Genomic DNA, 25,574 nt, shown 5'->3' on the forward strand with positions numbered 1-25,574 from the left:
GTGCCATGAGAAGTGTTTCTTGCATTGCAATAAAGCCACTTCAATTGCATTCATTTGATATCAAAACAGTCAATTCATTGAAGTACAATGCTTTCCAATAATGTTGGATAATCCAAGCAATTTATTTCAACATAATATAAAAATGACTTCCTTCCATATAATCACTATTTTTCCGTCATTTTTAACAAATTGAAAGAGATAAAGTTGAAGACATTATGGTACTAGGTACCAACTCTTGGTAATTTTAGGGATCGATTTGATGAATGAAATTAATTACCGAACATAATAATGATAAAATCACATTTAAAGTAACAGAAATATCTCCAGGAACTGAAAAGCATTTCACACTACATACAGAAAACAGAATATTTGGCAAAACAATGGATTATTAGTATGTATCTCTAAAGAATTCAATAATAAAATAAAAAATATACAGATGAAGGTAGAAATCATGGAAGAGAACATTAGTATCAAAAAGTAATAGAATTGGTTTAAACTTGTTTACAATATTTCAGAATCAATTGTTATCACAAATATTAAGGAAAATATAATTTTTTTTCAAAAAATAGGAATAAAAAAAATGCAAAAAGGAAAAGACACATTCATGTATCTTACAGTAATGATGATTTGTAACCCCCACCCCCCAAAAAAAGGTCAAAGAATAAATCTACATCAAGTTGTAAACATGAGACAATTCAAGGTCAATTGGCTAAAGCTACCGTATGTCAATGTTTATTTGCTCTTTTTTAAAGCATCTTAATGCTATCAAATTTAAAACTTTGACTGACTAACTGATAAATCTTCTATGGCTACTTGAATGTCTTTCACCTATTTGGTTGTAAATCTTTTATCTATTTAAAAGCGCAAGATGATTTATATTTCAGAGTCCAATATAAACATGGTCACTGTAACAAAAACTTCTGTGGAAGTGAAGTCTTTGTGGTCTGGAATCCTCAATATCATTCAAAATAAGTTGAAAAGTCAGCATAATCGATTTAGAAAAGGAAGACAATTACATCTTATCAAGCATTAACCCAAAATATTATCCAACTGCAGATACTTTTCTAGCATATACTGCTATATGACACCAACTAAAAGCTAATTCATTCCCCAGGGGGGGGGGGGGGTTCTTTCTTTTCTTCATTGGTAATTTTCAGTTTGCTTTGCCAGCAACTTATTTATGTTACAATTTACACTTGTTTACATAATTACAATAGAGCATGATTATATACAGAGTAATGATAAATATTCACAATCATGAAAAAGGAATTCATTCCAAGAGTTGATTTACATACATGGTACATCATATACAAAATGATTACGTTAATAAAATAGTGTACTAACTACTATATTATAACCTTGTCTAAACGTATATATATATTATACATCACCATCTAACATTTTTCATCTTTGCTTTGGTAGGCAGATAAATAAATCAGATATTTGACAAGAGCTTTCATCTACTCCATATTATCCTAGTCATACCAATGAGACCGACACCAGATCAAGCATAAGCCCAACCTGATGACCACAAATTGGTGGGTTTAGAGTTGGTTTGGCGGGCCGGTCGGGTGACTAGGGTACATGTAAAACCTAAGAAAACACAAGATATGGCATTGCATGGTAAACACACTTGTTTGCATTCTTTACTTCACTTGAAAACAAAGGACAACACTTATACAAAAGCAACAAGCAGACATATAGACAAAAATCTCACATTTAGTTCGATTTGTTGGCAAGTTATCAGGCAAAACAAAAATAAAGATTGCAATAACTTATACATATTGAAAGAAACAAGTGGCTATTGGAAGAAAGAGAAGCAAAAGAGTCATAAATCCTGTATTAGAAGGCAGCCAACGAGCAAACAATAAACTACAATAAATACACAGTTAATCTCATTTTCCCCCATTTCAGTGGAAGCATATTCTATGAAGTTCTAAAGAGATGAGTTGCATTATTTTCTTTAAAATATCAGAAAAGGGTTCACTATTCACTATAAATGAAAAATACCATTTTATATCCTTCAAGGCATACTACTGTCTGCAAGAAGAGTGGTAAGGCATTGGAGGTCTTAGCAAGAGACCTATGTCCAACTCCCAGGAGAGAAATATTTACAACCTTCCAGTTGTTCCAAAGTATGACACTATGGAGAGTCTTGCTTAAATTTACTACCCAACCATTTTTTTTGTCCATTTTCTTTCAAAATGCTTAAGCTTTGAGAAACTGGGTATACACTAAAGAAGGAAATATTGCCATGTCACATGGAGAAGCAAAGTAAATCTACATGAGCAAGGTCTTCATACATGTTCTGTAGTTTCATTCACTCCTTCCCATCAATCACTTTATTGTGCAAACTGCATACCCACTTTCATACATGTAAGTAGCTAAAATGTACTTATTTACTAATTATCAAAGTGCCTATTCTGCTTACAAAGGCAGTTAGTTTTAAGTACACTGCTGTTAACTTATCTCAAGGTCAAGTGATTCTCTGCACATTTTAACTTCTTCTCATGAACAATATCATCTGTCAGTTTTTAGTTAGTAAAATTGCAACCTAAACACATGTATATCAGAGTCCTACTTAAAGAGCTTACTTGTATATATACACGCTTTTTATAAAAGTCTCTCTGGCATAATCAGCATTTGGAGGTTATATAAATGTGGATTAAGTACACATCTATTGCAAATGACAAGTGTGAGAATGAAACCTACTATACAGTTTAACTTGATGTGAAGTCTATGCAATGATTTTACACTGGAGGGTTTCAAGTCTACCTGGAATCTTGAATGTAAATACAAATGAATGCCAACTGCATACACACACTTCATTAAAAATACTGCACGTGTAAATCTGGTTTGTTCAAGTTCTTAATGTTGCTTTTATCAAACAAACAAGGCACATCTATTTCATTTAATGATGAATCTAGTGCATTCTGCTGTATTCCATTAGTTATATATTCTTAAAATGTTAACAATATGCTTTCACAATGATTGATGCAACCATTAAGCATATTTTCCTCATTGATATAAATAACTTCTGTGTACTGTTGGTAAAAGAATGTATTACATTCATACTGAGCCAGTTAAACTAAAGGAAAAACCAGATATTAACCTTTTCCATATTTGATTAAAGTAGATTTAGATCTGGAATAATCATGAAATAGTTCATCTTGATTAGGAGGATTAATTCCTGACTTATTTGGGATTCTGATCACCTATATGTTTCTTCTCTCCAGTTACCTTTAAGCAGCATAAAATCCCTTGGCTTGAGAAATTCCTTGGGAGTGGACAAATGCTATAAGGTTAGTAGAAAGCTGAACTACATGCTAACAGCTACATACTTCTAGTTCACAACTTGCTTCATCGTAAGTTCAGAGACCTACAAGTACAGGAATGAGTTTCTAGAGATTGCCCTACAGAAACGCCTATGAATTAAGAGCAGCTTGTGATCTCTTGCCGATCTCAATGAACTCGTCTTCTTCAAAGGAAGTAGTGGGTAGTGAGCCAGAGAGACCTGTATACTTGATATCTACCCCTCTAGGCGTGTTGTCATACATGACGTGAGACTGGTCTGGGACAGGGCTAGGAAGTGTCCTACTCTGGCTAAAGGAGTCTTCCATGGATGATAAAAGTGGTTCTGTGAAGAAAAAGGAGACAAGAAAATAATATAAAGATGAAGATTATTTCTCACAACCAGGTTATTCTCTAAAAATGAACACAGATTCAAACCTTACAGATATTGCACTTAAACTTAAATATGCTTAAAATTGTTCTTCACGATATAGTTTAATAAATGAAGCAATATTCACATTAACACTTCAGTCTTACATATATTGGTCAAACATGCACAGCAAAAGAAAACTATGGGGAAATTCAGAAGCCCGTCATGTTTTACAGTATTATGTTTTTCATTACTACATGACTTTGTAGCAATGGTCTATTGATTTGCTGATTGATTTCCATATCCAAATAACCCAACACTAGCGTTTCAGGCTTGGTTAACGTGTATGTCAAGTTCAACAAAATAAAAACTTTCATCACAATCTTATTTATTTTGCTAAACTTGACCTAAACAGAGATTAAACCCAATATTGATTTTAAATGTTTAGTGGCATCCAGGCCTAAGATTCCTATGACCCTCCAGAGCTAGAGTAGAGAATACGCTACCTTCACATGGTAATGCTGGTGTATTTCTGGGTATACTGGAGTAGTTATCTGGTACTGGTGGTAATGGTTGAGAGGCTTTCCTAGCCTGAGCTAGCATATCATCTATATCAGCATAGATGTTCTCCGTTGAGTCTCCAGGACTGGAATAACGTTTCAGATTCGGGCTGCTGTTCTTAGCCTTCTTAAAAACTGAAGTGAGTAAAACAAATTCGAAAAAAAATGTAGAAGTAAGTATCAAGTCAAGTTAAGGATGTTATGTTCTGGAGTTTGAACTATATACCAATAATGAAAAATTAACAACTACAAATGTTGGGAAATACAAGATTGAGTACAGGTCAGCGAGCCTCCCTTGAGCAATTTAATATGAGGGGGAAATGAACACCTAAAAGTCATACTGACATCTTCATTTTAAACCATACATCTTCTAAAGTCATATCATGGATTTGCTCTTTACTGAAATGCAATTATATCCTCTGATAATATATCTAACTGCTGCCATCTCACACTATTTCAAGAAATGAAAATGGGGTTCATGTTATTGCCTCACTATTTTTGAAGTTAGCAGAACAATTTGAGCATATTTTTAAGGACTATTTCAAATGCCAAAGACATGATAACAGCATGGCAACAAGGGTCTATAGTTTGCTAAACTTGATAATAGGAAAGGAAAAGAGAGCCAGAGTATTACTTAAACATTCATTACATGACTTTTTTTCTCTTCTCTATTAACTACAAGGAGAGTTTACAGCTATTATGAGAAATGATGTATGGAGGACTATACTTACTTTGCGATTTTCCATGTTGTATTTTATTGGGTTCTTTGCCATCAAACTGGTTGATGTTAGTTCTAAGGGGTGGTACAGGTGGCGGAATACACTCATAAGAGTTAGTAGCTTTTTCACAGTTAGAGTCTACAACAGGAAAGGAGATATGATATAGTGCGCAAATGTTATTATTACTATATTGTTTGCTATGGTGCTTACATAAGATACAGCATATTGAAAACTAGAGTAGATATATATTGCTACAAAAGTTGGTGTTAAAGTATAGATTTGGTCAATTAGATTTTTCATATTCTAAAACTTGCACACTTCACTGAAAACGGTTATAATTATTTTGCTTTTAAAGTAATAGAAATATCTTCAGGGACTTGTCAGCATTTTATGTATTACACACAAAGTATATATAACAGTGACATATGCTTGTTGTTTTACTCTCATAGTTAGATCTGTGTAATAACATACATTGTAGATTGCACACAATCATGTTGACAATTAAATTACCAAAGAAACATACAGAATCATAGCTGAAACTTTGGCTCCAGTAACTTGTTCATTTATTTCAACTCATAGTGGGATTTGATAGCTATTAATAAGTTTTCATTCAATCTCTGAAACATAGTAGTTTCAATATCAGTTACAATTAATGGCTGAATACATGCATGCCAATGGAGGCAAATTGATACAATCTACCCTTTCTAATCTATTATTAAATTAGATTCACACAAAAGCATTAATTTTCAACTTTTACAATCGGCAGATTAAATGTGCCACTCTTCACTTTACAGGGAACTATGACATATCTGTGTGGTTGTTTATAAAAACATTTGTGCATCTTTGTTATCATGAATAAAGAAAAATTATTAAAAAACAATATATTTTGTGGCAATTCTGTAGCAAATTTGTTGAAATAATTTATTTAAAAAAAAAGAAATTTGATTTGAAAAATGTTGCAAACTGTTCCTCTGGGGAAAAAATGAAAAAGATTGATCATGCATTTATTATGTGTCTGTGAACAAAATGATGCTGATGCTGATGGTGATGGTGCTGGTGCTGGTGGTGATGACAGTGATGATTGTGATATATGCTTGTGACAATGACTGAATAAAGATGTATTGCCTTAATTTATTGCAAAAAAAAAATTGTCAGGAAGTATACATCATAAAATCTTCAATTGTATTAGAATGAAAAAAACATTAAAAAGTATATAATCTAAAAGTTACTCTACATATTACAAATCAAGCTTTACTAAACATATAACAGTACAGTTACAATAAATCTTTAGAAACGCTATATGCTTTCGGTTTATTAAATCGGGTAGTTCTAAATCGGGTAATTTCATTGCATATTAAAATCCATTCTTTACTAGAACAAGTATCTGTCCATAGTTCTTATCTAATTGCTTAGAACAATGCATTACAAATTTTATGACACTGATGCTTTTTGGAAAAATCAAAATCAACAAAAGTAGAAAGATAAATTACATTAATCATCAAGTGAGATGAATGAGAGAGGAAATATGAGGGCAAACAAAGGTGAATGTATGAACATGAAACATTTCATAATCAGTTTGCATTTCATGCTATATTCCTCTCTGCAGTTGAACTAGGTCAGGTAGTGCAAGTAACACTTATTTTCTTTCAAATGCTTTTTCAGGTGCACACATAATTGGGCAACTATATCATTTGAATTTTCAAAGGCAATCTATGTTTGATCAATAGGGGATAGGGAACTTCTGGTTGTTGAATGATGCTATGCATATTCTAGAGCATTAGTACAAAACACACACATACATGGTATATGTTTCAGGTGTGTACAAATCAATATATCTCAATGAATATGTATTTTGGGAGCAGTGTGTTAGCTTTAATTTTTGCCTGCAGAATATCGATTTGGATTGTTTACCATCTTCATAGTCTCCCTCCTCACCCCGTCCTGGGGGTAGAGGGGGCGGGATCGCTGTTTCATACGTGTTGTCAACCTTGTCTTCAGTGGCTAAACAGCACACAACAATTACATACAAATTAAAGTTGATGTTTTTAAAATGGAATTTCATTCCTATTTTTTGTTGATATTTTGGTAATACAAAGGACTTTTTTAAAAGTCAACCAGAAATTTTTACAAACCCCACCAACTTCCCTTTTCTACACAGACTTACGCATGATATTTGAAAGTCTGAACACAGTTTGTTTATGTTGCTTTCTTGGCATGTATCATCATGCTATTATCTAATAGACCTAACTAATTCCCTGTAACTCCCACACTAAAAGGAAAAATAAAAAGGGAACTAAGTAAGATCTTTGATGAAAGACATCAGCATAAACTAATTACTTATACCAAACACCAGTGGATTTCAGGCTATATGAGTATGAGTTTGGAACATTTCCAAACAAATCCATTTAGCCTGAAATAGCTTCCATTCATCAACCAAACTGACCTTTGGCATCAAGCCAATTGTTTGCAAAACAATTCTGATTGTCTTAATATCTCAACAACTAAAGGATACTTTAATTTTTTTAAACAAAAAAATGGTGGCTTTTTCTGCAGCATCAGGGGCAATTCTTCCTATATTGCAGCATATATTTAGGCATTGGCAAATTGTGGCACGTAAAGAAGCATTCAGAATGCAATTGAGAAGGTGGTAAAAAAAAATTGTTATTTCATTTGTAGTATACTCTATTGAATCAATTAGGCACAAATTGATACTAACAATTGTTATTCAGATAGGTCAGATTATTATTTCAGAAGCACCAACTTACGTACAATTATTCCTTTTGCGTTCTGGATGAATCTTTTCAAGCCACTTGTGCTAAGCTACCTTGCACCATCACCAAATTGCTCTCTGTTTTATCATATGTTTGGAGCCAGAAGAGTTTTAACTCATAAACAAACTTATAATGCCCTTCTGGCTCTCAACAAATGATGTAATCTCATCTCAGTATCCCAATAACTTAGGATATCATTTTAATTGTGAAAGATCAGCATTTAGGTTAGGTTAGCTTAACCAGCAAACTTACCAAATGATTTTCCTCCTATGGCGCCCCCAGCCATGTCATCATCTTCAATATTCTTCACCGGCGCCATGAATAGAGGATTCACGTTCTGGAGTTTGAGTTTATTTTGACCTTTGGCCCCTAGCGGGGAGTCTCTGGCTGGGGGTAGGTTATGAGCGTTTCCATTGGATACGACAGTGGGACCAGAGGAGTTCATCATGTCACCTCTTGAATATCTAGAAGAGTAGAGAAATAGGAGTACAATTTCCCTTATCATTTATTACCCACTAAATGATTATAATCTAACCCATTATAAACAATTTAATATTTTTCATTCATCAAAACAATACCATTTTATTCTAGACACAATATATTTTCAAATTCCACTCCATACATACAGACACTAATGTGATATGAATTACACCAAAAAATTATGAATATTTTTATCGCTTATCATTAGTAGGCCTTTCTTCAATATGATGTGAAATTAACTTAAATTTAAATAATTTTCTGTAGACAAGATATAGTTTGCAATATATGAGTAATAAGCCGTATGGCTATTGAAAATAGAGAGAGAATCTGGTTTACTATAGTATTGTACGAAGTGAGATAATCTACTCACGAGATAGCGAATCCATAATCTGGTTTTCCTCTGTATCTTCTCCTCCAGAGGAAGACTAACATGAGGAGGATGATGAGGATGAAGATGATGATGCCCATGATGATACCAATCATTGGTCCTCCAGACATGAGACCAGTCTGTTGGTTCTTAATTCCAGCTGTAAGGAATAGAATCATATTTTGTTGAAATGATGAGAATATTCATTCCTTATTGCTGGGTGACATGTAATTCATTATCTCATCTGTTTAGTACAGTGTATTCCTCATTTTCCACTGCTTTACTGATGCATAATATATTCATTCATAGCTAATGTTTGACTATTTCCTGTCTAAACATAAAGGGTAACATGGATGTCTCATCTATTTAATGAATTGTGTTTTCTGTTTCATTTTTTTTTTAAATTCCACAGCTATACAATTTCATATTTACTATAGACCTCTCAGACATTCAAGAATAAGTATGGTATTGAAAAAATCTTGAGGATGAAGACTTACTAGTAATATTTTAGATAAAAGTAGCAACTATCAAAGCTTTTTTGAGCCATTTGCAAATAGGTCTTGACAAAGAAACTGAATGCTTGTACTCACCAATGTTACATTGTCCACCATAGACATTATCAGGACATACACAGCCTCTGACTGAATCACAAACATAGTTAGAATTGAGACAGCTGCATGTCTCCTTGCAGTTTGATCCATAGAACCCTGGCCCACACACTGGAAGAGACAAAGAAAACAAGTAATATCATTTGTTACTTATTTCTGCTCTTTATTATGGTGTAAATTATTATATTTTGAAATAAAAGTTATTGCAATTGAGAAAAAATATTTTCCCTTCTTATTTTATTGTCATCATTACATTAGTAGCCAACCATATTTATCTTCCAGTCTCAAATTTGAAATATTTACATTCTTATGTCATGGATAAGTTGCATCCCTCCCCAATTCCTATCCCACTTCACAAAAACAAAATGAAAATCCCATATAGAATTATTTTCCTCTCCCCTATCTAGACAATGAAATTCAGTATTATGTATATTATCTTTATTATCAACAAAATATGGGCCTATCAATGTTTTGTATCATATTTTCTGTTTTTGTAATCTTTGTATGAACCCGTTATTTATATGTGAGCAAACAAATGTCCATTGGACAAATAAATAAATGATATGAACACATGAATCCCTGTAATATTTAAATGAGATACTTACCTTGTTTACATTCTTTGCCATAGAAACCAGGTGGACACAAACACTGCCCACTCACATGATCACATTCAGATCTACCTGGACAGGAACATGTGTTGTTACAGAACATACCATAGTGGCTTGGCGGGCATTCTGTTACAAAACAAAAGTATAATAGCCTTAACAGTAATAATGGTAAATCAAAATACTATGATCCATTCTGGGATGGTTGTAAATTAATGTAGTAGAGCAATGCAAGATGCTGAACATAATCATGAAATTAATATTTTTTTAAGTGACTTTGCAAATTTGTGAATATCTGGACATAATTAAGCTGTGAATCTTACGACAACAGCAAACGTTTTCATTCCTTGCACATTTTAATAATTCACAACCATTTGTCTTTGTAACATTAATAATCCTTTTGAACACGCTTGGTACAGTTGTATAACTTATCAACAACATTGTGAGCATAAAAGGAAATCTTGAAAGCAGCCTTGAATCAAACTTTCATTCATAATCACTTTTTTATTCCTAGGAAATCTGAACTTTAATGATATGATAACTCTAACTGAATATATTAGGGGGACAAAGAATTCAATAAAAAGAGTGGTAACCCATCTTACTTAGTTCACATGTATCTCCTATCCATCCAGGTGAGCAGCGGCATTGTCCTGTTACAGGATTACAGGCTGACTGATGCTGACACTTGCAGTCAAACTGACAGTTAATTCCATACGTTCCTGGCACACACACTGCAATAAAAACAATATGGTGTAAATAAATGTCAAATTTCTAACAAAAATATCCAAAGTCTGCAAATTTACAGAAAGGTATTGATTAACCATAAGTATATATAGATTTACTTGCTTTCTTAGCAGTAAGATTAAAAAATGACTTTTTTTTGGGGGGGGGGGGAAGGGGGGGGGACAAGTTTTTTCATGTTATTTTTATAAGAATTATCAATTACTATCATCAATGGATAATATTATATATTTCGAGGCAGTGAACCAATTGACTTGCCGACCTTAAGTTCTCCATGAGATTGTCAAGTTTCACCAAATTGTCAAGTTTGTAATTTTTCTAGTAGGCTATTGTGGACATTTTGGACCATATATATCAAACAATTTTAGAAAAAAAATCATTAGTAACTCACATTGTCCACAACGATGTCCTCTATAGCCAATGCTGCAGTCACAGTGTCCATTGAGAGGACTACAAGATGCTGTACCTTCTTCATTACATTCACATACGAGGCTACAGCCTTCTCCATAATTTCCTTTTGGGCAACCTGAAACAAGGATGAAGGTGAGGATTAAAGTAAAGTCTCTTCTCTACATAAATTGTATATTATACAATTGGTATAAATTTACTTATTAATTCTGAATAATAGCAACTGAATTATTGCAAAATTAAATTGCACAGTGTAGATGGATGGTGTATATTTGAAAGAAACTACACTCAAGATAGCTTTTATGAAAAGGTGAATATTATGGATGATTCCTAAACTCTTCAAATCAGGGAATCTACAGGGTACTAAACACTGACCTCAAAAAATACAAAATATCATGAGCACAGTATGTTGACAATAACAATAAAAGAAAACAGCTCTCGTTCCTTTCAGTGTCTTATATATCTTATGGTAACAAAGGAAGAGTCTTTCTTGTTGCAATTCAAAATGGGTCCATATCATGTGAAGACAGATATCATAGATTGATGTTTGTGTATGATTAAACCAAAGGAAAAGAGGACAATCGATAGCAGACTTGTAACTTAAGATGTTGCAAACTTGTAAGCGCTACAAGGGTTGGGAGGACACTGCTTCGGCTGCATGAAATCAGTATTGTACAGAACCATACCTCTAGAAGAAATGGTATCCTTAAACTTACTCTCTGTACACCTTGGTCCACCGAATCCAATGGGACACATACACTCTCCATCATAAGGTTCACAGGTCGCTCCTTGTGCACAGTCACAGGAGAAGGCACAGCCATAGCCGTAGCGACCTTCAGGACATTCTGGACAAACACAAAGTTATAACATTATTGGGACAAAATATTTCAAGAGGTTGTATATAACACATGCTCCTTCAATAATTGCTTTGAAGTCAACTTCCTACACTAAACAAATCTGGACCTTTAACACTGAACACAACACTGGACATGTACTATACCAAACTCTATACCTAATCTAAAACCCTATTGCAACCCTAGACCTGTTCCTACAGTTTTTACGGAATAAACAACTGTCAGAGAACCATTCCAGATCGTTATCGTGATCCAAAGGTGTTGCAGAACCATATGGATTCTTTAGACCGGCCAATCTATTCATTCTCATGAACAGAAATGTGCTTGAGTATTCTGGGAGATAAAAACTTACCTTGCTGCTATATTCAGGTTGATCTTTGAAACTGCAAGAAATATAGATCTAGGCCTCTTGTCTATCATTTAAACCCTGATACAGCAGTATACCATTTCAAAACAGCCATCATACTGATTAGTGACAATGTTGTACATAAAATACTGTTACATATGACACAAAACAGCTAACATTAATGCATCTTGAAGGACATCACATATCAAAGATAAATTCAAAGAACTTACTTTGGCTACAATCAGGTCCGATCCATCCAGCTAAGCATTCACATTGTCCTGTTACTGGATTACAGGTAGAGTTCTTACTGCACATACATTCCTGTGAGCATCCAACACCATAAAATCCTGATGGGCAAGCTATACAGAGAGAAATCAAAATTGTACAATAATTATGGTGGGTTGATCAAGATTTTATAGTTTTCTTGCGCTGTGCATGTATACCAAAAACAATTTTTTTTAAAATTCAGTCTCAAATATGACATTATCAACTTATTTCCACAGCTTTGCAAAACTATTTGGTAAGAAATAATAAGATATTCTAGTACTATATAAACATGCTTCATTTATGAATAAAAGTAGATGAACTCAATCAAGGATTAAATGCCAACACTTTTCTAGAGATTACCCAATCTAGAATCTCCCACTAAACAAAAAACAAGGCTCTTCTTTCTGGCCCTAACTATAGATCATACTGTGCTCAAAATAAACAATAATTAAATGTTAAATGTATTTTATATTTATTGAACCTAATGACTATGGTAACTGGGTGATCCCTGTATTAAGCCAATGAGAATACAAGAGGTCTGTAGCCATGGGTTAACCTACGTCTATCACAGTTGACTCCTTGGTAGCCAGGGAGACAGGTGCAGCTCCCATCTCTTGGATGACAAGTGGCGTTACCATTCATACATGTACCAGGACAGGGGTAACCACACTCATAACCATACGTGCCTTCTGTACAGACTGCAGGATAGAAAATCATCAAATGAGAACGGAAGTTAAATGAAAGTCATATCACAGAATGAATTGCCTCACTTTTGTAAAGGCATCAAACAGTGCAAGAACCGTAAGATCTATGTGAAAACTTTGAAAGATCCATTCAATATTTGAAATAGTATTTACACAATGTTTCTCAAAATTGTGATGGGCAGAAAAATAAAAAAGTATCCCCCCCCCCCCTTCTGAACCAAAGTGAAATATTTCTTCCTTAGTTTAGTGCCAACCACTTTTGTTATCTATTATCCTCTGCCGAAAATGGAACTATAGAATCAGGTATAACAAAAGCAAGCACAATATTCTTAAACCAAATAAATAATGATCACTTTTGCTTGAACTTTCCAAAGTGTGTTGTAACACTGATAAACATTTTCATGCTTAATTCAATAAAAAATCTCATAATACCTTAAATGATTCAAGATATTTACATAACAACTTTACTAGTTCACAATACTCTCATGTGAACCCCAATGGACATAGACAATTACCATTATTTTTTAAGGCTATAATTTGGGGCTAGTTTCTGTACATCCCCTCCCCTATAGACCTTCTGAGGTTAAAACTACCTCCATAATTTAAGATAAAGGTGAGTTCTGGTGATGCGATTGCATTGTGAAAGAAAAGGTGTGGAATGGATCAGAAACCGTTGATCATGTAGCATGTAAGTATTGGTGTGCACTGCAAGGTTCTGGAGTCAACAAAATCATAATAAATTTGGCCGAGTCTTGGTAAAGTAACAAGCACTGTACACAGAAAGCTATATATGGGACAACACACATGGTGTCGGGGCTAGTACTACCTTGATTTCCTTGTCTTTCTATGCTCATTACTCAGCCAATATACATTTTCTTCCAAAATTGTTTAGCACATGTCATTTATTTGTAATCTTGAACATTCAGTGTAAGTTTCGTTTGATTGTGTGAGAATTAATTTTCTTTTTTTTACCAGAACTGGAGTTTATCTTTTAGGACATTTGCATGATCAATGACACTATTCCTCTTACATAATTCAAAAAAATCCCCGGTGAATCATAGAGGTCATATACAGTTAACATTCAAAGGTTAAATACAATGACAGGGGGCAGATTCTGTTTCTCCTTCCCTGTCACTTTTGAGGTTAAGTATAACTCAATTAGTTAGGACAATCATGACCACTTTGGATAGTGATAACTTACCTAATTCACAATACTCTCCTGTGAATCCAGGAGGACACAGACAGGTCCCATTCAAAGGATGGCATGAACCCTCGTTGAGGCAATTACAGGTCTGGGAACAGCTAGGTCCCCAGAAATCATTGGGACAAGAACTGGAGCACAATACACCTATTGAGAAAGAATAATGCAATCATTGAAGAAGAAAGAAAAATAGAAAATAGCCTCATCCAATATAAGACATCTTACAAAATATTCTTTTAGAAATTTTCAATTGTCGGGTCGTGTAGCGAAGTGTTGTAGCACAATAAGACAGATCCGGAACACAAAGGGCATAATAAGTTGTGATGTCAGTGAATTAAAAGCTGGAGTTTGACAAAATTGAATACCAGCTCTATATCATAAAAGATATGGTTCTACCTCTATGCCATAAAATCATGATTTTCAACAATTATGCATTCCGAGGCATCTTTTCATGTAACCAACAATATAAAATAATATCAAACCAACTAAAAACAAATAAACATGTCTTCTTTCATTTACAATCAACACTCCCACTAAAAAATTCTTCAAATCTATATAATCATAATCATAATCTATAAATCATAATCCATGAAGGAGTAGAGCCTTTGATCATAGATTGATCTGTCATATTGTGAGATAAGAGGTAATGGGGTATTATGTGACTGTATGCCTTCATACCTGTGTAATTAATGTCACATTGACAGAGACCATCTACATTAGAACATGTTGAGGAGTGTTCACAGTAGTTGCAATTATTGATGCATTCAGGTCCAAATTTCATCGGCTGGAAGAAAAGAAAGAAGTTAAATGAATTGAGAGCTTATCATGATAAAGTAAACAGGATCTTTTAGGGGGAAAATGGCATGTAGTGATTTTAAAATGTCATTCTGGTATTTCTATATAATCAAGTGTCTCACTTCTTAACCTGACATCACTTAAACAGAATCACTATACCTACTGATAGAGCAGAATGAACAGAACTTAGGATTACCAAAATATATTCGGTCTTGTGTATAATATAATTAAATTGTTTATTGTCACTTAGTTGTGATATCCAAGGAACAAGAAAATTTAAGTTTTATATTGAAATATACAACATAAGACTTCAAGAACAATACTTGAATATTTTGAAATAACAAGGCAGGACTGCGGATGGCAGTATACATTTATTAAAATGTTATGTGATTCTTAAAATATTTGTTTTCTTCAGAGCAGTGAGCATTGTCAATCGAAGTATCAAAATGCCTATACATGAAACCACATTCTAACAAAACAAATACGCTGTTATTATTTATCATTCCACTAGTGCCTCCATGCATGTACTACTCACATTGCAAGCTCTAAGACACGTGGGTTGTAACCATCCGGGGGTGCATTCACACTGTCCAGTCACTGCATCACAAGATGCTCCGTTCCCACAGTCACATAACCTGCTGCATCCATCACCATAGAAACCATTCTCACATGGAAGATTACAGTGAACCCCTTGCCAACCTGGAGAGAAAGAGACACAGGGGAAGAGAAAGTCAGAGAGAGTGAGACAGAAAGAAAGTGAGAAACAAGAGAGGGGGAGAGACAAAGAGGGAACAAAGAAAGAGAGAGATATAGAGAGAGAAAGAGAAAGAAATAGAGAAATAAAACACGAATTTGTTTAAAATTAAATTTTCCTTTTCAGTACGAACTGTAATATATCCAAGAAGGATTCCTTTATTGCCTGTTATGCATAATTTTTCCATGAAATATTATACAAATATTGACTGCTCATGAGGATGATGGTGGGAAATATCACTCCCAAGGTAGTGTTTACACCGGCCCTTCTATCATCCCGAGGCGAAGCCTCATTTCATTTTATATTCAACCCAATAGCCACGGTCAACATCAAATGCAAATCTATCCTTTGGAATCGAGACAGTAGAAACCTAGAAGATAAGCATATATCCACAGCAGAAATAACATGGTCTAAAAGTGTTGGTGAGCCTTCTAGATAATCCTTTGATTGGTTAATATAACCAGAGTCATTGTGGTGAAGTGAGGTGACAGAAAAAGGCCTTCATGCTAGCTTTAATCAAATCCCAATTTTCCAGCACACTCATTCACAGTGACCTTTTAGATGAACAGAAGACTTGTACATTAAACTTCACATTCACATACAATGTGGCAATAAAACTGCCTAAGAATGAAAGCTGCAGCAAAAAATTAGAGAAGCATGCTTTCCATTTCTGTGTCCTACATTATACACACAAATATGTATATGGGCATTAAATAATATTTACAACAAAAGCAAAAAGAAAAGCATATATCCACCAAGACAGAGATGTGTTTCCATTGTGCAATGAGGAAGCACCTTAAAGTAATCCATCAGATGAACGTAATATGTTTGTCTTCTTGCAGATAGGGTATCATTTATATTCCTCTTTCACCTGTTCAAATATGTAAGGACATCACACAATGTGAGAAAAGACGTCCTTCAAGACATAGAAAGGTCTCCATATTGCACAGAGGAAGCACCTCAAAATAAACCATCAGATGTTCTTAGGACTTCCAGGGATAGTATATCTTTTACATCCCTCTCGCCTGCTCAAATATGATTTTGTATCAGATAGTTCCTATGCTCTAGGGTTACCACTTAACATGTAAACAGACCTCTGTCAAGAAATACAACGTGTCAGTTGAACCGTTCATCCATTATGAGTGGGATATATCTTATTTTGCTAGCAATGGCCTAGCTTGCATGTGATTTGTATCTTAGGCATGTAGAAAGACTCAATGGAATCAACTCTACATGTAGAAACACTTTGAGAATTAAGTCACAGAAAACAGGAATATATTACAATTATCAAAAGCTGACACATGAGCATTCTGACCTTCAAGAATAATTAAGAATGAATTGTTCATGGACAAATATAGCACCAAACCACCAAATTCACTCTAAATCATTAAGCTTCTGAAGGTGGTGGGTAGGAGGAAGGGATATTTTCCTCCAAACATTTCATCAATCAACATTATCTCTAGAGCTTATCTTACACTGCTAGTATCACTCCTGTCTGAACCCAGCTCTAGCATTTTTATAATTTTCTGTCTGTCTCAACAAGTAAGTTGTAGAATCCTAGACAATTGATGAGTAAGATACTTCTGTGGGCCCAAAGCAAACAGCAGGTCATGAAGATTAACGTGATACTCATCTTACCAGGTAACATTTGTAGTGACTAAGCAGACACAAGGGTAGGTAGACATAGGATACTTAATTATCAATGCCTCTGTTGGAATCCTTGGCATCCACATTCATTTGAAAGATTCACACGCGAATGGCCTTAATGTTCTTCTCAAATGTTTGGCATGTTTAAAATTCAAAGTATCGCTCTTCATATGAAGACTTGATATGTCCTGATACACTGTATTGCATCATCTTAAAATCACATTAAAGCTTTAAATCCAAAGACCATCTGGCTGCTTATATCATTAGAAAAAAACTTCACTTCACTGTTCAGTTATGAAGTTGTTGTACATCAGTTTTGCACAAAGCTATTACTTAAGGCTTCAGTAAACTACTTTTTTCTCATGGGAAAAGAAATCATCTAACTATTCTGTTACGTAATAGTTGTACATCAGTTTTTTTCTTTGCAAAAAAAGTATCGCTAGCTTCAGTGAGAAAAATAGCTTTTTTTCATTGTGAAAAAAATCAACTATTCTAAAGGTGTCACTGGATTTTATTTCTCTGAGAAATTTTTTTTGCTCCAGAAGCAGACTGAAATAGCTCATTCACATGTAAAGGAAGGGCTAATTAACATCAATATAGGACTGAACAATCCATTTAAAACCCTGGACCAAATCTGCTTCCAAATTGACTTCTTCCAAATTGTCTCTCTTTGATCATCACCTGTTGAGAATCAGAAGGGCACTAGCTAATATTTTACAAAGAGTTAACACCCTTCTGGCTCTTGCCGAGATATGCAAGCTAATCAAAACATACGGCAAGAAACGAACAGAAGATGAGGTATAGATAGAGTGTTAAGAGCAGGAGACACCTACCTGGGGCGCAGATACAGTCCCCGTCTATATGATGACAGGTGGCTCCGTTCTGACAGTTACACGTTGCCTGGCAACCGTGGCCGTAGCTACCAACAGGACACGTCTCGTTACAGCTGATTAATGGAAAGGGAGGGAATACAACGAAAGAACGGAATTCATGAAATTTCTTGAGAACAGAGTAGTAGGAAATGTCATTAGAGATATTTGTTGGTAATTTAGGAATATGTGGGTGTGCAGATATTGCAGATTATTCCACAAACCATGTATTAGTCACAAAATAGGAAGGGTTTAAAAACAATATTGAATGCAGTGTTTGATTAATATGAATGAGTGTTTGAGTAGGAGTTGACATATCTTGGGAGATTGTAGACAAAGATAAGCATGATACAAGGATGGGGAGAGGAAGTAGGATATATAGGTACTGAAAGGAAGGGATGAACCTCTTGAAAGATTGCCAAGGCCATCAGGATAGAAGTATGAAAGATATGAACTACATGTATACGGTCTAAAATCTTTAGAAGTATGAAAAAAAGAAAGTTCTGCACATAGTCAGTAAAACCTCATGTTTCTAAGTCTTCAGAAAACAATTGATATTGGTATAACACTAGCTCATCTCCAATAGACTCCAACCCAAGCTGCCTAACACTTAGTATTCAATGGGTTAAGATATCGTCCCTATTTTCATGAAGTGACGGTAGTGAATGAAAATCGCATACAATTTGCGTGCGGATTTTACTCACTACCATCACTACGTGAAAATAGGAACGATATGTGTGAGAATTTACAACAGAAATAAAAAGCTCTGTAAAACTGACACCAAGACCCACACTTTCCATTTCTTCAAATTCTCCCCCTATAACAAAAAATTATGATACTGAAGAAAAATTCTATTCAAATGTAATCATGAATTTCATACTTGTGTAATAACAGAAGATAATCCTACACATGGAAGGATATATCTCTTAAAACAATTAGTTTGTCAAAACAATTTTTTAAAATGTTTAACCAATTTGATGTCAATAAAAGTATACCGGTACTCACATTTTCCCCAGCCATCCAGGCGCACAGGTGCAAACTCCATCTACAGTGTTACAATGAGCTCCATTCTGACATTCACATATCTGATAGCATCCATCGCCATAGGAACCAAGAGGGCAAGTGAAGTCACATTCTGAACCAACATAGCCAGTGTTACACTTACATTGTCCAGTAATGGGGTGACAACTGTAAATGAGAAGGAAGAAGAAGCATTTGGTTGCCTATCAAAGATGTAGATGTTAGCCAGGTAGGCCTACATGTATATCAAATACATACAAACCTGTCTTACTATAGCCACATCTCTATTGAGGCCAGCTGATTATAATTGCCCCAAACTGTCTCCCTCTGGGAAGAATTGTGTGTTGTAGGTGTAGAAGTTCACCTATCTTAAGACGCCGGCCGTTTTTCATATGATCCTTTGGTGGACTTAATAAACATATTTGACTGCTATAATACATTCCATATTTTGGGCGTACTCTTTTGGAAGAAAATTCAATAAACGTTATTTTCATTGGTCATTAATATTAAAAAACACCATCTATGAACCAAAATTCCGGTAAACAACAACTACAAAAATTTTCCTGGAAAAACTTGCTGTGTTCATGATATGGACCAATCTTCTTCTTTGATAGATTAAATTTTGGTAGTGATTATGTTTGTTAACAATTATGTGTAACTGGTAAAAATTTCCATCACTTCAAATCTACCTTTGCAGATGATGTTTACCAGGGCCTTGTCTTAAAAGTTGAGATTTTTAAATCAATCTCAAGTTAAACATGTAATCATGTGCAAATAAATAGGCAATCGTCATGTATGAAAAGATTTGAGGACTTGCAATTTGCTTTGGATCAATCACCACTGTTCTTTAGATGAGGCCTTTACATATCTTACAATCAGCATGGGCCTCCTCTTTTATTACAATTCTCCTTGAACGCCTGCCTACGCAGAGATTGAACAATCGAAACAATGTGATTAGACACTGTTGTGTAGATAGAGGAAGCTGTTTCTTCCGGTTAATAGAGGCATTCTGCCCTTCTGAAACATGAATCATTCTATGTTAGGACTATAACAGCACATTCATACCAGATTTAACATTAATGTTTGGTCAATCCAATTTGGAAATATGAAATTCTGGTGGTCTAATTTAAGGTTGTCTTCGGAACATATCAATCTTCCATAAACATGCGTCTATCAGTATCAGGGCATTTTGTGAAAGATAAGATTAATAATAATAATAATACACAACATTTATTAGGCGCTTAATACGTGTGTCTCTAAGCGCACCATTGTCTGACTAAAAATTATTAACCAAAACTTATAATAAACACACAAATTATAAATCTGTTCTTTATTCAATAAATCATACATATATTATAATAATAATGAATACAAATGAGATCTAACATACATTAGGTCAAACATAAGATCAAACAAAGAAGGAATAAGACGGTGTGCACCTCCTTTGATTACTTGGATATTTTATCACGTCGTAAATTCAAGCACTTCAGGGTCTACATGCTACAAAAACAGTTACCGGTATATATTCATGATAATGTCTCTAATAACATTGCATGCATGCAAACATTCATTTCCCAAGTCAAACAAGTGCTCATAATCATTGGCTGGTAGCCAAATGAGCACTTAGCAATCTAGATGGTAAGTTCATATTGAACACTGCTCATGTCTGAACCCACCGACCAAAGATACAACTACTTCTTGAATTAAGTAAGCCTCATTCACACAAGACCTGGTAAACCACCTGAACAAATTCTAATTTAACCTAAACATTTCTCTAACTTACAACACAAAGATATGTCGGTACATGCAGGGGCCTTTGTTGCTTGCAGCCATATGTATTGTTTTTTCTTTCTTTCATCCTCAGTAATTTCTGATCATTTACACATAAAATTATTTTACTTTGCTGGGGGAGTTGTATTTAGACAGTTTAGCACATATCATATGTGAACGCGCCTGTAGGGAGGTATTGTATGTAGATCAAGTTATCTCTGATGGGACCTACCTCAAGGAGTGCTCTACATTGCAACTACAGAGACTGGAGCAGTTATTTCCATACTTCCATGGGGGACACACTGAAAACAAAGGGAAAGAGAGAGGTGATTTAAAACAACATTTCAGATTTTAATAAGCACAGAAACACGTTACTATCAGTTATGTTTACTGTATGCATTGTAAATTCCCAGGGTCCCCAAAAGTCAACTCTCTCTCAAATAAAACTATTACATAACCAGGAAGGAAACAGTTGTGTATGACTGTAGCATCTTCTTTCCCTCTGGTCGTTCCACTCAGTTATTAACATGGATGCCACAAGGACAAATGTATAAATCTCTTTAAAGCTCAATGGCAAAGAACTGCACTGAATCCCTGGGAGTATAAATCATGTTTTTGAAGCTTAAATTAATAAGTAGCAATCAATCTAATAAATATATATTATCTCTGCCCTCATTATCTAGGTAAGTTTGTGAAGACAAACAGTTTACAAAATAGTTCAGTACTTACCACTCTCTCCACAGTACTTTCCAAGGAAGCCCTCTTGACAGCTGTAATAAATAAAATACAAAATACATTAATATTGGTAATATGTAATTTATTTATTTCAAGTCAAGGGAACTAAAGATAAATGGGAGAGAAAGAGAAAGAGAGGGGAAGGGAGAGAGGGGAAGGGAGAGAGGGGAAGGGAGAGAGGAGAAGGGAGAGAGGGGAAGGGAGAGAGGGGAAGGGAGAGAGGGGAAGGGAGAGAGGGGAAGGGAGAGAGGAAGGGGAGAGGGGAGGGAGAGAGGAAGGGAGAGAGGAAAGGAGAGAGGAAAGGAGAGAGGAAAGGAGAGAGGAAGGGAGAGAGGAAAGGAGAGAGGAAATGAGAGAGGAAAGGAGAGAGGTAGGGAGAGAGAGAGAGAGGAAAGATCATAAAGAGAAAAGAGTAAGAACAGTGAGAATCGAGAGAGAGAAGGGAGAAGAGATAGAAGAGAAAAGATATAGTAGAGAACGAGTGAAAGGAAAAGAGAGAAACAGAGAGTGTGCAAAGACAGCAGAGTGAGCAAGAGAAACTGAAAGATGTCAGGACTGAGAGTTCAGTATATTTATAGAATGATCAAATTTGTAGACAGAAAAATCATGAAATTAGATAAGTTGGCATAGAATTAAAAAGAGGGCAAAAAAGTGAGTAATAGCGACTTATATGGTAAATGTAGGTAGAAAGATGAGAGAATGGTGGGTGCCTGACGTAGACAACATCCCAGCATCCAAGCATCCCAAGTGCTGTCAAAATGAGAGCATATCAAGGACATACTCGTACATTGTTACATAGATATGTGGTTGACCTAGATATGAATGCTGACTGAAGACCGGACTCATTCCTCTCACAAAAACACTTTCGTTGAAGAAATATGAAATATTGATGGCTGAAAACATGTTTGCGGTTGTGTATGGTACATTATGAGAATTTCCCCTTAATCTCAAGAGGGGAAATGATGTCATTTTAAGAGAAGCAGATTTGTGTTAAATCTGTGCCAAAGAATACTTCCATAGTTTACTTTCCTTCCTCAGACTAACTTTTCTTCACCATTTTCAATACTAAATTCAAGTAGATTATTTTTATGAACTATTGACTTTAATAACACAATCACCATCATTTCAGTTTGTTCAATAGTAAGATAGAGATTTTCTTTAAACATAATCAAATAGACCGAAGAATTAGTTCTGAAGTACCTACTGTAAATCATTAATAAAAAAAATGTGATTTCCAATATTTAAAGATACCACAATAATGGATTAACATAAACTTTTCATTGGAAGGAATTTCCACTACCGGTTCATAAACATCCATTGAAACAAATAGTAAACACCAAATTGGTTAAAATATCTTGTCAGCACATTATTTTTCGTGACCACATGAATACACTGATGAATAAATGTGTCCTAAACTACAGTATATGTATACATAACAAAAATAGGGATATATAACTCATCTGCAAGCAAGTGTTTAGAAATATAATCATCATTCCATCCCTAAAGCTTAGGCTCCATTACCATGCTACCGATCTAAGCTTTATGAACGCCAGGCACAGACTGTAATAGATAATGTGCAATGATGCACAGGAGCACCCTTATGGTTGATCAGCCTTCCACCTTTACGGAAAGGAAATTTTAAATCACACGTAAGTCCGAATGTCATCAGGAGAACCCTGTAGAGCCAGATAATCTTGCTGACTAAAAATGGAGTCATGTAAAAAGAGTCAGGATCACGGCTTATAGTCTTAGTGGTTCTAGCATTATACATATATATACAGGTATGTGTAGGAACATGCAGGCAAGTCAATAGCATTAATCTTATTTACTGCTATGTGACTGCAAAAAAATAGCTCTGTATCAACTATTCTGTGGATTTGGTAATCTGGTAAGCATATTTATTCAAATGAGGGTGAGCAGCTAGTGCACAAGTTAAAAACTGGCATTACTACATTACACTACATTGTCTTGTAATAAATTCTATGAATATACTTGATATGGCTCAAAGTACTATCACTGTTATGCAAAGAAAAGCAGACATTTATTGTGTAGCTGTCTTTTGTTATATCCATCTACTACTACTAATCTTCACACAATTCTTGCCTATCAAAGAGCAGAGTAGAGGAACTCTCAACTGTAATTTCCTTTCCCCTCTAACTATTCTGTAACTTTCGACCTTTAACAAATATCTGGATCCCATTATTTAATATCTTAGCTTCCTTAGACTGATTCTCATTGATATTCTCGGAATGGTCTTGGACTGTGAATGTTGAAAGAGATTCCTAATTCATATTTGCAGTTTGACCAATATTTTGTACAGCACAATTACAAGTACTGATGGAATATTCTAGATAACAAGTTTTCTTTTTCATGTGCAAGCATAAAATACTATTTGGTGATCATACAGTAATTACAAAGAATGTCTATAATTGAGTCCTTCACTGGAGAATTGGTTTGATAATATTGACACTGCATATGGTAAAATAAATTACAAGCCATTTCCTGCAATCAAATTACTTTTGATATTTCCTTAATGTGGAGATCATCATTAATTATCATTATGTGATTCCTTTTGCCATGAAGAAATATATAACAGTATACAATTTGCATGTAAAGCCAAGTTTAAACCATTGTAAATTAACAAACCAACATTCAGAAAGATTTTAGAAAGATTTTAGAAACAAGTTTGAAGTTTCCATCAATAAAATAATTAGGTTTAAAAACTGTGCACTAGACAGAAATAAAAAAATTGAGGATATGTTGTCATGGTATTTTCCCTAGGAAACAAAAACATAACTTCCTGAAACTTTTTATCAAAGATTTCTTGTGTGCAAGTTGGGGATTTCAAGAGAAAGATTGGCAGAAATAGGAGACGAGAAGAAATGTGCTCTTGACATCCATACAAATGTTTTTTTCCATAAGAATATGTTCCTTGTGGTTCTGTTTTTATGTAGTTCACCTGATGCCTAGATGTAGCATTTTCAGCTGTCTTTATTGTCATCTTGAGACCTTAAAGCAGCGTCTTTACAGATGTGTCAACACAAAAAGCAGAAGGAAGCGGTAATCAAAGCCGCATCCACCGAGTAGTGAATATAGGAAGTGTGCAAGCGCCGCAGAGGTTAAGAATCTTGATCGGAATATCATCTGTGAACTGTCACATCCCACTGAACAAAGTCATTAGGAATACATCAAGGGCTAACTTTAAACCAACATGGCTCGTTGATGAGTACATTAGCTATACGTGATGAGCTACAAAGAGCCAATGAATTGACTCATTTTCTGGCTCGGTGGACTCGGAGTGATGTCTGATGATAAGATGCTTCTCAAACACACAGATGGAATAAAATCATGACAAATTCATGCCATTACCATTTACGTAAAATGTCTAATCTAATATCAGTTTGATCATTTTCTAAATTTTACAAGAAATATGATTCATTTTCCAAGTAATTAAGTCACAAGGGATTATTTAAGCAACGTAAAGGACAATATTCAATTATCAAAGAGGGCGACTTAAAGTCCACCAATATAAATCACAAATTGTGAGTTTAAGCCTCCATGGTACTTTAAAGCCAATTTATAGACCCTATTAACTGGATTGCATAGAGACTTCTAGACACATACACCCACATCAAGTCTGCTTCAATTTCCAAAATTTCACAGCCATGCATGCTGCACTCCATTAGCTGGCA

At 34.7% G+C, this 25,574-nt stretch overlaps 1 protein-coding gene across 2 annotated transcripts in view; it reads right to left on the reverse strand.

Annotated features, from left to right (window-relative positions):
• Positions 1 to 2,188: 2,188 nt before the first annotated feature.
• The window catches only part of LOC100894133 (multiple epidermal growth factor-like domains protein 11), a 54,028-nt gene continuing 30,642 nt past the window's right edge, over positions 2,189 to 25,574 (reverse strand). The window contains exons 10-29 of one of the 2 annotated variants that reach the window (XM_030972358.1): positions 21,877 to 21,917; positions 21,380 to 21,449; positions 19,363 to 19,545; positions 18,322 to 18,434; positions 15,623 to 15,786; positions 14,971 to 15,076; positions 14,293 to 14,439; positions 12,948 to 13,085; positions 12,351 to 12,479; positions 11,637 to 11,765; positions 10,904 to 11,038; positions 10,374 to 10,502; positions 9,772 to 9,900; positions 9,149 to 9,277; positions 8,562 to 8,718; positions 7,964 to 8,175; positions 6,852 to 6,941; positions 4,953 to 5,078; positions 4,168 to 4,356; positions 2,189 to 3,637 (exon numbers count right to left, since the gene is read on the reverse strand). In XM_030972358.1, the coding sequence (XP_030828218.1) occupies positions 3,426 to 3,637; positions 4,168 to 4,356; positions 4,953 to 5,078; positions 6,852 to 6,941; positions 7,964 to 8,175; positions 8,562 to 8,718; positions 9,149 to 9,277; positions 9,772 to 9,900; positions 10,374 to 10,502; positions 10,904 to 11,038; positions 11,637 to 11,765; positions 12,351 to 12,479; positions 12,948 to 13,085; positions 14,293 to 14,439; positions 14,971 to 15,076; positions 15,623 to 15,786; positions 18,322 to 18,434; positions 19,363 to 19,545; positions 21,380 to 21,449; positions 21,877 to 21,917 (2,728 nt within the window). In that variant the 3' untranslated portion in view covers positions 2,189 to 3,425. The remainder of the gene's footprint in view (positions 3,638 to 4,167; positions 4,357 to 4,952; positions 5,079 to 6,851; positions 6,942 to 7,963; positions 8,176 to 8,561; positions 8,719 to 9,148; positions 9,278 to 9,771; positions 9,901 to 10,373; positions 10,503 to 10,903; positions 11,039 to 11,636; positions 11,766 to 12,350; positions 12,480 to 12,947; positions 13,086 to 14,292; positions 14,440 to 14,970; positions 15,077 to 15,622; positions 15,787 to 18,321; positions 18,435 to 19,362; positions 19,546 to 21,379; positions 21,450 to 21,876; positions 21,918 to 25,574) is intronic. The other variant, XM_030972359.1, reaches the window with a different exon arrangement.

Source organism: Strongylocentrotus purpuratus, unplaced genomic scaffold, assembly GCF_000002235.5.
Source record: "Strongylocentrotus purpuratus isolate Spur 01 unplaced genomic scaffold, Spur_5.0 spur5_scaffold_6, whole genome shotgun sequence".
Taxonomy (NCBI): Eukaryota; Metazoa; Echinodermata; class Echinoidea; order Camarodonta; family Strongylocentrotidae; genus Strongylocentrotus; species Strongylocentrotus purpuratus.